Here is a 14,214-nt window from a genome sequence, read left to right on the forward strand (position 1 = left end):
ACAGCATGCTGACTGCATGAATGTTCATTAGAGCTGTTGTCCGTGAATTGAAAGTTCTTTTCTCTACCATAATCCGTCTCCAAAGGTGTTTCAGAGAATTTGGCGGTAAAGTAAATCCAACCAGCCTTACAACTGCAGACGAAGTGTAACCATACCAGCCCAGGACCTCAACATCCAGCATTTTCACCTCCAAGATTTTCTGAGACCATCCACCCGGACAGCTTCTGCAACAATTTCTGTGGATAACCAAAGAATTTCTGAAAAAACTGCCTCAGAGAAGCTCATCTGCACGCTCGTCGCCCTCATCCGGGTCTCCAGCTGACTGCAGTTCGCATTCGTAACTGAGATGAATTGGAAAATGCTCACATTCAGTGGCGTCTTACACGTTAGAAAAGTGTTCTCTTCACGGATGAATCCCGTTTTGCACTGTCCAGGGCAGATGGCAGACAGCGTGTATGGCATCGTGTGGGGGAGCGGTTTGTTGATGTCAACGTTGTGAATAGAGTACCCCATGGTGCCGGTGAGGTTATGGTATGGGCAGGCATATGTTATGGACAATGAACACAGGTGCATTTTATTGATGCCATTTTGAATGAGTAGAGATACTGTGACGCGGTCCATTGTTTTGCCATTCATCCACGACCATCACCTCATGTTGCAGCCTGATAAATCACGGCCCCATGTTGCAAAGACCTGTACACAATTCCAGGAAGCTGAAAACATCCCAGTTCTTGCATGGCCAGCACCTTCACTGAACATGTCACCTATTGAGCATTTTTGGGATTCTCTGGATCGGCGTATACAACAGCGTGTTAAAGTTCATTCCAGTATCCAGCAATGTCGCACAGCCATTGAAGAGGAGTGGAGCAACATTCAACATGTCGCAGTCAACAGCCTGATCAACTCTATTCTATGCAGATGTGTTGCACTGCGTGAGGCAAATGGTCTTCACACCAGATACTGACTAGTTTTCTTAACGCCCCCACCCACTGGGTCCAACTGCACACTTTTAGAGTAGCCTTTTATTGTGGCCAGCCTAAGGCACATCAGTGAAATAATCATGCTTTCTGATCAGCATCTGGTTATTCCACACCTGTGAGGTGGATGGATTATCTTGGCAAAGGACAAATGCTCACTAATAGGGATGATCGAATAGCTTCGGATAAGTGCTTATCTGAATAGCTATAGCGCTTCTCGAATAGCTGCATGGGTAACCTGGATACCTGGAGTGCTCCGGCTGATCAGCTGTTTAGCGCTGCATGTGTCGCCGCTGTGTGACAGTCACAACACATGCATTTGAGAGCCTGTTTGTTGGGCTCTCCGTGCATGTGTTGTGACTGTGAAATAGCCGCTACACATGCAGCTGCGTCAGCGAACAACTGACTATCGGGAGCGCTTCAGGTATCTGGGTTACCAATGCAGGTATTGCCAGCCTGTTGATGCCCTTTTGTGATTTTACTAAATATAGGTTATTAATGACAACCTACAGAATTGTCAAAAGTCACAGGTTAATCAAGTATACTGCTTGTAATAAAGAATGGAATTATTAAACCTGTAAAGAAAAACTACACATACCATAAGTAGATTGTTTAGAAACATATAGCATTTTTATTAATCTATCAAAACATTTAAAACATATGTTCATGGAGACCCAATCTTACAGTATCAACCAAATAACCAATGGTTTACATTAATCCTATGAATCAAAATATATCTAAAAAATGGCTCCAAAATAGAGCAATTGATATAGTGTTGCAGATATGAGAAAAATAAATAAAAAATAATACTAGGATAGAGGAAGGATGAATTCCCTAAAAATAGTGGTCATTCCTAATATATAGAATCAATTATGGAATAATGCAATGTCACCACTGATATAGGTAGATGTGTAGTCAAAAAGTGCATAGAATAGTGATTCATAGAAAATTAATATTGATAAATATAACACTATGTACAGATATCAATTAAAGTGCAACGGATTATTGAAAATAGCGACTGTCAAGTGCAAAAGGAGTTCTACATATGCTGGTGTCAATGAGTACATCTCCCACATAAACATATAATGGGTGAGCCAGTCTTGATTTGTCCACATAAGACACCACACAGATAAAAGACAAGAAACCGTAAACATGGTAAGAGTGGATCAAGCAAACCATATCAAGTCATGTGTGCCCACATGTAAGTTATTGTCAAAATCGCTCATAAGTAACCCTAATGTACTCGCAAAAGGCCCACTTTCTAGCAAAAAGTTGGGCACATAACTCTGTGTTTTGAGATCTCAGCATCCAGAGCAGGATGATCGTCCTCTTCACCTCTTTCACTGGAAAAAAAAAAAGTTATTGCTCTTGGAAATAGGTGAGGGAATATCTCCCTGGTCATTAAAGGGTTGACATAGGATCAACAAAGTAATAAAATAATTTCCTTAGATGCAAAGTTTGCATTTCACAATCAGTTTAAATACCACAGCAGCTGGAATATGCGCCACCCTGTTTGGCCCTACCCTAAAGAGGGTGTCTAAAGCATAAAATCCCTTTAGGCTGTGTGCACACGTAGCGATTTTTAAGCGTTTTTGCCACGATTTTCGGCACGAAAACGCTTAAAAATCGTGTACAGAACGCCCCCCATGCATTCCTATGGCATTCCGCACATGCTGTGCTAATGCTGCGCTTTTTTCCGCGGCGGAATCGCATCGCGGAAAAAATCGCAGCATGCTCATTCTTTGTGCGGAATCGCAAAGAATTGCCGCGATTCCGCACCCATAGGAATGCATGAGAATCGCTTACTTCCCGCATGTGGCTATGCCCACCATGCGGGAAGTTAAGCGTCTCATGTGCGGTTGGTACCCATGGTGTGGAGGAGAGGAGACTGTCCTCCAGGCCCTGGGTACCATACCCCTGTAAAAAAAGAATAAAAAATAAAAAATCGGGGTATATTTACCTTCCGGCGTCCCGCGATGCATTCCCGGCCTAAGCGTTCCCAGTAATGCCTTGCGGCAAGGCCCTGTAATGACGTAGTCTCGCGTGACTCTAGCGGTCTCGCGAGATCGCTATAGCAACGCGAGACTACCTCATCACAGGTCTCGCAAGGCATTACTGGGAACGCTGAGGCCGGGAATGCATCGCGGGACGTCGGAAGGTAAATATACACCGATTTTATTTTTTTTTTAGCATTTTAACATCCTATCTTTTACTATTGATGCCGCATAGGCGGCCTCAATAGTAAAAACCTGGTCACACTTGTCAAGCACTATGTTTGACGAGTGTGACCAACCTGTCAATCACTTTCCAAGCGATGCTTCAAATCGCTTGGAAAGTGCTTGAATATCGCACGCGAAAATCGCGGCAAAATCGCGATCATAATCGCGGTGAAATCGCGCGGAAAAAAACGCGCGATTTCTGTGAAGGAGTCCAGTTTTTAGTAAGCGTTTTAAAACGCTACGTGTGCACATAGCCTTAGAGAACACATAGTTTACGTATGGACATATTCAGAATATACCGTCACCAGTGAGTTGGGATGCGCCTAACACATAGGTGCATCTTTTTTAATTAACAGATGAGTAAGTAATCTTTTATATAATTTCTTTATTTCAAATATTCGGCAAGTTAATGAAGAAATCGTGTTAAGTAAATCAATTATGGGCGGCGCAGTGGCAAGGATAACATCTGCAAGGAGTTTGTATGTTCTCCCCGTGTTTTCGTAGGTTTCCTCCGGGTACTTCAGTTTTTTCCCACTTTCTAAAGACATACTGATAGGGAATTTAGATTGTGAGCCTCATCGGGAACAGTGCCAATAATGTCTGTAAAGCGCTGTGGAATTATTGGCACTATATAAATGAGTAACAACATCTGCAAGGAGTTTGTATGTTCTCCCTGTGTTTGCGTGGGTTTCCTCCCACATTCCAAAGACATACTCATAGGGAATTTAGAATGTGAGCCGCATAGGGGACAGTGCCAATAATGTCTGTAAAGCGCTGTGGAATTAATGGCGCTATATAAATGAGTAACAACATCTGCAAGGAGTTTGTATGTTCTCCCCGTGTTTGCGTGGGTTCCCTCCCACATTCCAAAGAAATACTGATAGGGAATTTAGAATGTGAGCCGCATAGGGGACAGTGCCAATAATATCTGTAAAGCGCTGTGGAATTAATGGCGCTATATAAATGAGTAACAACATCTGCAAGGAGTTTGTACGTTCTCCCCGTGTTTGCGTGGGTTTCCTCCCACATTCCAAAGACATACTGATAGGGAATTTAGATTGTGAGCCCCATCGGGGACAGTGCCAATAATATTTGTAAAGCACTGTGGAATTATTGGCACTATATAAATAAGTAAAATAAATAGAATAAAAAATAAAAACTATTTATTTTAATTTTGAGAAAAGTATGTGTTTAGATACACATAACATTGTATGTTAATAAAGTTCCATGTTATGTGACAGATTGGAATAATCACCGTTGTGTTGGTTTTGTTTTTTATAATGTATTTTTATTTTATTTTTTTACAGCCATTTGGGGATAACAAATTGACATTTGCTCACAGAAGTCGAGCACTTCGGTGTTTAATCCACTTGGCTGACACTGAGACTGTGGTGTCACTTGTGAAAAAACCCATTGACCAAGTAAAGTAAGTACCATCAGCTGACCTTCACCAATTTTTTTGAGACCGTCCAATGTGCATTTACCATTGGATTTGTCACCGGAGTGGTGGGGTCCAGGGAGAGGAATTGTGCATGTAAATTTTCTAGAGGGTTGATCACTTTTCTACAAAAAAGATGAGCCAAAGCTAGAGATGTCTGGTTATTCTTCTCTTCATTGTCTCTGGTGACACAAATTATTTCTACACTGGAAATGACAATGTTATTGCATATATAGAAAACCTTGATATTCTACTCTGATTTTTGCTCCTTTGTTCGTTTCAATCACTGTTTATTGTTCATTGTTTATTCTTTACATGATGTTGAAATATATGTTCATACGATTAAATAAACCTCTCTTCATTGAGAACACTTGCGTGCTTGGTTTGTGAAGTTGGCTGAAATGGCTATCAGAAACTGCCACCTTAGCAGTATCGGCGCCTGTTAATCAATAAACCTCTAAACAATTGTTTGGTTGCCAAAAGATTTAAATAGCAGTATCACTTATGAGTATATTTCGAGCAAACGTCATGGTAATTTTAGTGATTTTACACATTTTTTTGGTGTAGAGTGTGCAATAAGTTTTTTTCTCAATGTTTCTTGTCTAGGTATTACCTGAAGTGTTGTGCCTATCTATCAGAATTTGAAATATTAAACATCCCATACACTCTAGAGTCATTCCATAGTAGTCCCAAAGAGGGAATGATAAAAGGCCTATGGAAGAACCACAGCCATGAGGCCAGGGTGAGTGTGAAGAACAGTCAAGGGTATTTGTTCAGCCCAGTGCAAGATGATCGTTGTTAGCTTTTCTGATAATAGAATACTCAGGCACAAGGGGGACAGGGCACGCTTTTGATGGAAAATATTACCGTAATTGATTTTTCATTATGATCTTCTCTTAGTTGAATGCAAGATTGAGGCATGAAATCAATGATCTATTTCAGGACACAGTCATGTATTGCTTTTATTTATTTATTTTTTTACAAAATCACTTTTTTTTTTGCCTTGTCTTCATCAGAGGTTACTTCAGTACGGTATTTAGTTAAGCAAATTGTGACTTTCAGAATTTGAAATATTGGCACATTTTTTCTACTTTACTAAAAAATGGTATTGTTCTACGGAAATTCTTAATGATAATAAAGTGAAGGAAGTTTACAAACCCTTTATTTTTTTAATCAGTTAGTTCCCCTTGTAGAAAAAAAATAATGTATATTTGCCTCCAGTGCCTGCATTATTGCAGCGATGTCAGCAGCAGGATTTTCGAGGATCATGGGACAATATGTCCCGTGAGCCTTGCAGCTAAACAGCGCCCGCTACTCAGCTGCAGTGCGCTCATTTCCTTCTGATGAATCGTTTTAACGGCACCAGTGCAAGAGGTTAATAATCTATTGTTTTTATTTTACAAATGATATTACCCTATATACTCGAGTATAAGCCGACCCACCCAATTTTGCCACAAAAAACTGGGTAATCTTAGTGACTCGAGTATAAGCCGGGTATGCATTGTCCCCCTCATCCCTGTCCTGGTATGCATGGCTCCCCTGTCCTTGTGTGCATGACTCCTTATACCCTATCCTTGTATGCATGGCTCCCCCATCCCTGTCCTTGTATGCATGGCTCCTTATCCCCTATCCTTGTATGCATGGCTCCCCCATCGCTGTCCTGGTATGCATGGCTCCCCCGTCCCTGTCCTTGTTTGCATGGCTCCTTATCCCGTATCATTGTATGCATGTTTCATATTAAAAAACAAACATCCTACTCACCTGCCTGCGTGCCCTCAATGCATCTCGTTCCAGCGCCAGCAGCTCTTCCTGTCGAGCGATCACGTGGCCCCGCTCATTAAGGTAATGAGTATTCACTCCACACCTATGGGAGTGGAGAGGCGTGCATATTTATTACCTTAATGAGCCGTGCCACGGCCGGAAATGCTGCTGGCGCCGGAACCTACGAGATGCAGCAAGGGCGCGCAGGAAGGGGAGTAGGATGTCTTCTGGAAGCCGGCGGCTGCAGCTATCATTATGCGCGCTATAAGAGAAATGAATGTTCATTTCTCTTTAGCAGTGGGCACAGTTAAAGCCACAGCCGCTGTCTCCTGTCACCCGTTGCTCAGCCGCTCCCCGCTTATACATGAGTATATACGGTACTATATTTAAAAAAAGGCTGTCCAGATAGTGCACGTCACCATTAAAATTAAAAATATACTTAGTGGTTAAAATTAAAAATTAAAGTAATATAGAGCTTACTGGGTGCAAGCTTTGCTGCACACACTAACATTAAGGGAGTTATTCACAACTGGTCTACCCATGTATAATTATTTTGGGTCTTCATAGAAAACCTAAACGGTCTGATCGGCTGCAGCTCATCAGTATTCTGTCAGAGCAGGAATATGATATAGAAAACCCTATAGCCAAACAGCGGTCGCTGATTGAATTGCCTGCAGCGGTCACATGACCCAACAGGAATAGCCGCGTTGATATTACTGCAGAAGGTGAGAATAGACTGTATTTTATTTTCTGTGTGGCCCTAAAGTAATCAGGGCTTGTCTAATGGTGAATACACTCTCTTATTGTAAAGGAATGGCAGCTTGAACTCCGTAAGTTTGTGTTAGTCTTTCTTCAAAATAGAAAACCTTTGCAAATTATGCGCTGTTTCTGAGTGTATGCCTTTGCAATAACAAACATGCATACAGGAAAATTTTATGCCCAAAATGGCTTTTAATAAAATGAATACATAAGAACTTAAAGGATACCTGTCAGCCAATTCTTGCATGTTGAAATAAAGGCAGCATGGTCGGAGACCGGCTCCAGCTTTCTAAACAATTATGTATTACTGCAGTGGTGGTACAGGGGGAAGACATAGTTGACAGCATTGCCTGGTACAAGGTGACTAGTCCAAGAGGAAGGTCTCCACTGACTCCCTCCATCTGCAAGCAAGCATGCGACAGTACCTGTGTAACATGGCCAGTCTGCAACAATGTCTCCATAAGGAACAAGCTGAGGCATTAAAAATGATTTGTTATATTCAGAAAAAGTCCATTTACAGCTTCTTTACTCATAGGCAATATAGTGATGGTTTTGTAGAATCAATGTAAATAATATATTAATGGGATTATGATCTGACCACCAAGCATCCTGTCTACAGGAACATCAAATCAGAGAATAAACTTAACTGTAACATACCAACTGATGGGGTGAAAAAGTGTGGTTTCATGTACTTGGTTGTACCAGGTAGATTATCTTCCTAATTTTAGTCGAAGGTCTACCTTTTGAACATATTTCATTTTTTTTTTTCTTCTTGTCTCTGTATTCAAACAATTGAAAGAAAGTTATTAAATCAGGACAGCAATAAGCTTTGCTTTTTTAGAGAATGTAAATATAATCTGTCTCATTTCAGCTGCCTGAATATATATGTATATAATAGCTGAATATTAAACAATTCTGAATATCTCATTCTTTATTTAAATGGTTGTAACACTCTGTGCTGATTCATTTCTTGATATGTTTGTTTAACAACTTGAGCCCTGTTTTTCTGGTCCAGAGATCTAAATCACCTGCCTGCAGTCACCCCTTGAAGTTTAGAAGCTTTCTATATGCTGCTAAATTAGTAAGATGAGTGTATAAACTATGTGCAGGTATATGGTTAGCACTGGCTTAAGGCACTTTTTCATTATAAGAGCAGTCACTTTCACGCTTCGTTCCTCAGATATCATTCCCTCTTTAGCTATAACCTTCATTCTAGGTGCTTACACTCCTCAGCTTTCACCATATATTGCAAGGTGTTCTAGCCAATAAATGTGATGTTGCTATGGACTTTACATATTAAAAGTAATGACTTATTATCTTTATTTTACCCTTCTAGGCGGTGAGATTGGTAACAGAGCTTAGTTTAGAATACCAAGTTTATGACCCTCAACTCTGGAGTGGATTATTTCAAAAGCTGCTTGGATTTAACATGGTAAGCTAGTAAATGACAGGTGACAGGTCTAAGGCCCAATTCAGACATCCGTAAAACTTGGTCTGTGTAGGTATATGAACCTGTGAAGTTTGGGTCAGGGGACCTGTAGTCAGTTCGGGCCTTACAGTACGTACCTGGACTGTGATACACACACATCTGAATGAGGCCTCTAATTGTACCATTTACTCAGACATACAAATCCAGCACTTGAAATGTTAATTAAAAACTGAAATAATATATCTTTGTACCGTGTTATCCAGTAGATAACATAATTGCTTAGAATAATAAGAAAATATTCAAATTTGACAGTCCACAATGGTGGATCCCTTTTTAATGGTTAAGTGAAAAGACCGTAATAAATGGCAAGCTTACGAGACTTTTCAAGCTCTCTTCATCAAGCAGAGTATAACACAAAATCTGAAGAGTCGCATATTAATACGCAACAGGACACAGAATAGTGCAGTAAATAAGACAAGTCACGTGAAGCAGAACTATCAGTGTTGGAAGGAGAGAAACAGTTGTGGCAATAAATCTATGACAAAAAAAAGATTCAGACAAAACTCAGTGGATTCATTTATTATAAGTAGTCATATGGGGGCACTTTGGACTCCATCTGGCCTCTGATAAAGCGGTTTCCCACCCTTTTATGTGTGCGCAAAAGTTTGCCATACTCTTCTCCACATCTGAAAAGTCTGAATACCGCTGGGACCAGAGGCCAAGATCATTGGGTGGTCACATGATCAAGATAGAGGTATATGTTGTCTACTTCAGTATAAAACAAACACATAGATAAAATGAGACATGGAAAACAGTGTCCTTTGTCAATTCATGGAAAAAGGAATGATCAATAATGAGATAGAGGTATATGTTGTCAGCTTCCATGTAAAACCAAAACACACAGATACAGCAACAGAAAACAACACTTGCAGAGCGAACAAAATGAACTCTCTATCTTAACTGCGACCTCCAACGTGGAAACCAGTGTCCGTTGTCCATTAACTTATCATATAGTTCCGCAGGAGGCTCATGGACCCGGCAGTGTCATAATCTTGACATCTGTAGTATGCTGTTGCCTGGTTGTAGGTCTGCATGTATGGAGCATTTTAGATTATTTATCCCACGCATTGATTGGTGTAGATGAGTAGGTACAAGGAGAGAGAGATTGTGTACAAGGTTGGCAGGTAGCTAAATAAGCAAAACTTATTTGTAATTATTAATTACAATTATTTAATAATTATTAATAATTAAAAGTGCATAATCCATTTTCTTTTATCTTAGTTTGGCTCATATCTTCATAGCAGATAGTTTCCAGTTACATATGAGCTACTGGCTCAGGAGAAAATAGACCCCACAATTTATTGTGGAATTTGTGTTGTTACCATTGTGAAAAAAAAAAAATTGATGTGAAAGCAACATTTTAGTGGAAGAAAAAAAAATTCATTTTCTCCTCCTCCACTTTGCATTAATCCTGTGAAGCACCTGAAGGGTTAATACATTTCCTGAATGTGGATTTGAATACCTTGACTTTCACAATGTTTATAAAATGGCTCTTGTGTGGAGGTTTTCTGACACTTGATTTGTGAAGCGGTCCATAAAATTATATAATATATATATATATATATATATATGTGTGTGTGTGTGTGTTTTGCATATTTTATAGAAAAAAAAAATGAAAAATTACTGCTAAAGTTTTAAGGCTTCTACATCCTAACAAAAACAAATTGTATGCCAGAACTGCTGATGTAAAGTAGACTTATGGTAAATATTTATTAACCATTTTGTCTGGTATGACTGCTTTAAAGATATAAAAGTTAAAAAAAAAAAAAAATTGCAGATTTTTTTATAACATTTTTCTCAAATTTAATATATTTTTATAATTTCTAATGAAATTGATATACACATGGTATATGTGTATAAAACATGGCTATAGCAAGCAATATAAAAATCGAATTTGTATTTTTTTTTTTTATATTTTTTGTAGATGTCCTACCTCAGAAAAGTGTTAGTAGCAATTACCGGCATCCACTGCCTCTGGGAGGTATGTATGTTCTCTTTGTTGGTCATCTCATTAATGTAGTAATATAATTGAATCAATTATACAAAGTGTAATGTTTGATTTTGTTCATAGGTACCAAACTTTAGTAGGGCATGGCGTAGTGTGATACTGGCACCATTTGCTTGCGGTAGGTTGATATTTATATTATTATAAGGTTTGGATATTATTACTCCTATCTGAACATGTATTTTTTTGTTTTGCAGCTTCTTGTCCGCCAAGCCCCTCACAGCTTGAAGAATGCTACCAATCCTTTTTGGTATTACTAAGGTGAGAAATATAAAATTGTTCTATAGTTTCTGAAGTATACAGCTTTACATGTTTTACAGTTGTGGCCAAAAGTATTGACACCCCTGCAATTCTGTCAGATAATGCTCAGTTTCTTCCTGAAAATGATTGCAAACACAAATTCTTTGGTATTATTATCTTCATTTAATTTGTCTTAAATGAAAAAACACAAAAGAGAATGAAGCAAAACATTGATCATTTCACACAAAACTCCAAAAATGGGCCAGACAAAAGTATTGGCACCCTCAGCCTAATACTTGGTTGCACAACCTTTAGCCAAAATGACTGCGACCAACCGCTTCCGGTAACCATCAATGAGTTTCTTACAATGCTCTGCTGGAATTTTAGACCATTTTTCAAACTGCTCCAGGTCCCTGATATTTGAAGGGTGCCTTCTCCAAACTGCCATTTTTAGATCTCTCCACAGGTGTTCTATGGGATTCAGGTCTGGACTCATTGCTGGCCACCTTAGAAGTCTCCAGTGCTTTCTCTCAAACCATTTTCTAGTGCTTTTTGAAGAGTGTTTTGGGTCATTATCCTGCTGGAAGAGCCATGACCTCTGAGAGAGACCCATCTTTCTCACACTGGGCCCTACATTATGCTGCAAAATTTGTTGGTAGTCTTCTGACTTCATAGTGCCATGCACACGGTCAAGCAGTCCAGTGCCAGAGGCAGAAAAGCAACCCCAAAACATCAGGGAACCGCCGCCATGTTTGACTGTAGGGACCGTGTTCTTTTCTTTGAATGCCTCTTTTTTTCTCCTGTAAACTCTATGTTGATGCCTTTGCCCAAAAAGCTCTACTTTTGTCTCATCTGACCAGAGAACATTCTTCCAAAACGTTTTAGGCTTTTTCAGGTAAGTTTTGGCAAATTCCAGCCTGGCTTTTTTATGTCTCGGGGTAAGAAGTGGGGTCTTCCTGGGTCTCCTACCATACTGTCCCTTTTCATTCAGACGCCGACGGATAGTACGGGTTGACACTGTTGTACCCTCGGACTGCAGGGCAGCTTGAACTTGTTTAGATGTTAGTCGAGGTTCTTTATCCAACATCCGCACAATCTTGCGTTGAAATCTCTTGTCAATTTTTCTTTTCCGACCACATCTAGGGAGGTTAGCTACAGTGCCATGGGCTTTAAACTTCTTGATGACACTGCGCACGGTAGACACAGGAACATTCAGGTCTGTGGAGATGGAGCCTTGAGATTGCTCATGCTTCCTCACAATTTGGTTTCTCAAGTCCTCAGACAGTTCTTTGGTCTTCTTTCTTTTCTCCATGCTCAATGTGGTACGCACAAGGACACAGGACAGAGGTTGAGTTAACTTTAATCCATGTCAACTGACTGCAAGTGTGATTTAGTTATTGCCAACACCTGTTAGGTGCCACAGGCAAGTTACAGGTGCTGTTAATTACACAAATTAGAGAAGCATCACATGATTTTTCGAACAGTGCCAATACTTTTGTCCACCCTCTTTTTTATGTTTGGTGTGGAATAATATCCAATTTGGCTTTAGGACAATTCTTTTTGTGTTTTTTCATTTAAGACAAATTAAATGAAGATAATAATACCAAAGAATTTGTGTTTGCAATCATTTTCAGGAAGAAACTGAGTATTATCTGACAGAATTACAGGGGTGTCAATACTTTTGGCCACAACTGTACTTACGGTAATTTTGTGCTAAACTATAATTTAAGTGAAGAAATATGCTTTTTTATAATTGCATATTGTCCATAAAGTCATTGATGTAGTCACCTCACTTGTCAATGTGCAAAGCATCATGTAATAGATACGTTGATGTGGCGATCAGCACTATTAAAAATCCTCTAGAAGGTAGAGGATTTGTAACTGCTGCTATCCACACCTACCGTATATACTCGAGTATAAGTCGACCCGAGTATAAGCCGACCCCCCTAATTTTGCCACAAAAAACTGGGAGAACTTATTGACTCGAGTATAAGCCTAGGGTGGGAAATGCTCCATAGATTATTCCCCCATATGGTGTCCCCAGAAGAAGCTCCATAGATTATTCCCCCATATGCTGCCCCCATAAGAAGCTCCATAGATTGTTCCCTCATATGCTGCCCCCATAAGAAGCTCCATAGATTGTTCCCCCATATGCTGACCCCAGAAGAAGCTCCATAGATTGTTCCCCCATATGCTGCCCCCATGCTGCTGCTGCATGTAAAAATAAAAAAAGTGATATACTCACCTCTCCGTCGCTGGGTGTCAGATACTCACCTGTCCTGCGTCCATGGCTGCTCACCGCTATCTGCCACCTCATCAGTCAGTGACGTTCAGACTGCAGGGGGCGCGGCGCGCACTAACCACGTCACCGCGCTGTCTGAAGTCACTGACCGATGACAGACAGCAGCAAGCAGCCATGGACGCAGGACAGGTGAGTATCGCTATACTTACCCGTCCTGACGCTGTGTCTTGAGCCCCCAGCTTCTCCGCGCTCTCTCTTCCTGCCTTCAGCGGTCATGTGGTACCGCTCATTCAAACTCATGAATATGCGCATATTCATGAGTTTTAATGAGCGGCATCACGTGACCGCTGAAGGCAGGAAGAGAGAGCACGGGGAGAAGCTGGGGGCTCAAGACAGCGTCAGGACGGGTAAGTATGACCTGACACCTCCGCCCCCTCCGACCTCCTTTGTATATGACTCGAATATAAGACGAGAGGGGGACTTTCAGCCCAATTTTTTGGGCTGAAAATCTCGACTTATATTCGAGTATATACGGTAAATATATTTTTTACATAGCTTTATTGCTGGTTAACTTAAAGTGCCACTCCTCCATGTTTTTTTTAGTTTTTTTCACCACCTGAATGGTAACATTAATCCCTTCACGACGCAGCCCATTTTCATTTTTATTACAAGTGCGATTAAATTGCAAAAAAAATGCAATTCTACAACTATTTTTTGGGTGTTTTAATTTTATCATGTTCACCAAATGCTAGAACTGACCTGCCAATATCATTCTCCAGGTCATTACGAATTTGTAGATACTAAACATGTATATGTTGTTTTTTATTTAAGTATTGAAATAAAAATCCAAAGTTTGTAAAAAAAAAAAAAAATTTGACCTGTAGTGTCTCCATTTTTAGGGATCTGGGGCTGGGTGAGGGCTTATTTTTTGCATGCCGAGCTATTGTTTTTAATTATACCATTTTGATGTAGATACGATCTTTTGATCACCCGTTACTGCATTTTAATGCAATGTTGAGGTGACCAAAAAAAAACCCATAATTCTGGCATTTTGACTTTTTTTTTCCGCTACACCATTTACCGA

General features: G+C 40.1%; 1 protein-coding gene across 3 annotated transcripts in view; it reads left to right on the forward strand.

The window, feature by feature from the left end:
• The window catches only part of KNTC1 (kinetochore associated 1), a 292,839-nt gene that overhangs the window by 207,873 nt on the left and 70,752 nt on the right, over positions 1–14,214 (forward strand). For all 3 annotated transcript variants that reach the window (XM_073586034.1, XM_073586035.1, XM_073586036.1), the window contains 6 exons: positions 4,504–4,622; positions 5,241–5,376; positions 8,491–8,586; positions 10,568–10,624; positions 10,715–10,769; positions 10,846–10,909. In XM_073586034.1, coding sequence (XP_073442135.1) covers positions 4,504–4,622; positions 5,241–5,376; positions 8,491–8,586; positions 10,568–10,624; positions 10,715–10,769; positions 10,846–10,909 — 527 coding nt within the window. The remainder of the gene's footprint in view (positions 1–4,503; positions 4,623–5,240; positions 5,377–8,490; positions 8,587–10,567; positions 10,625–10,714; positions 10,770–10,845; positions 10,910–14,214) is intronic.

This window comes from Dendrobates tinctorius, unplaced genomic scaffold (assembly GCF_039654945.1).
Source record: "Dendrobates tinctorius isolate UK_male_01 unplaced genomic scaffold, ASM3965494v1 ptg000090l, whole genome shotgun sequence".
In the NCBI taxonomy this organism is placed as follows: Eukaryota; Metazoa; Chordata; class Amphibia; order Anura; family Dendrobatidae; genus Dendrobates; species Dendrobates tinctorius.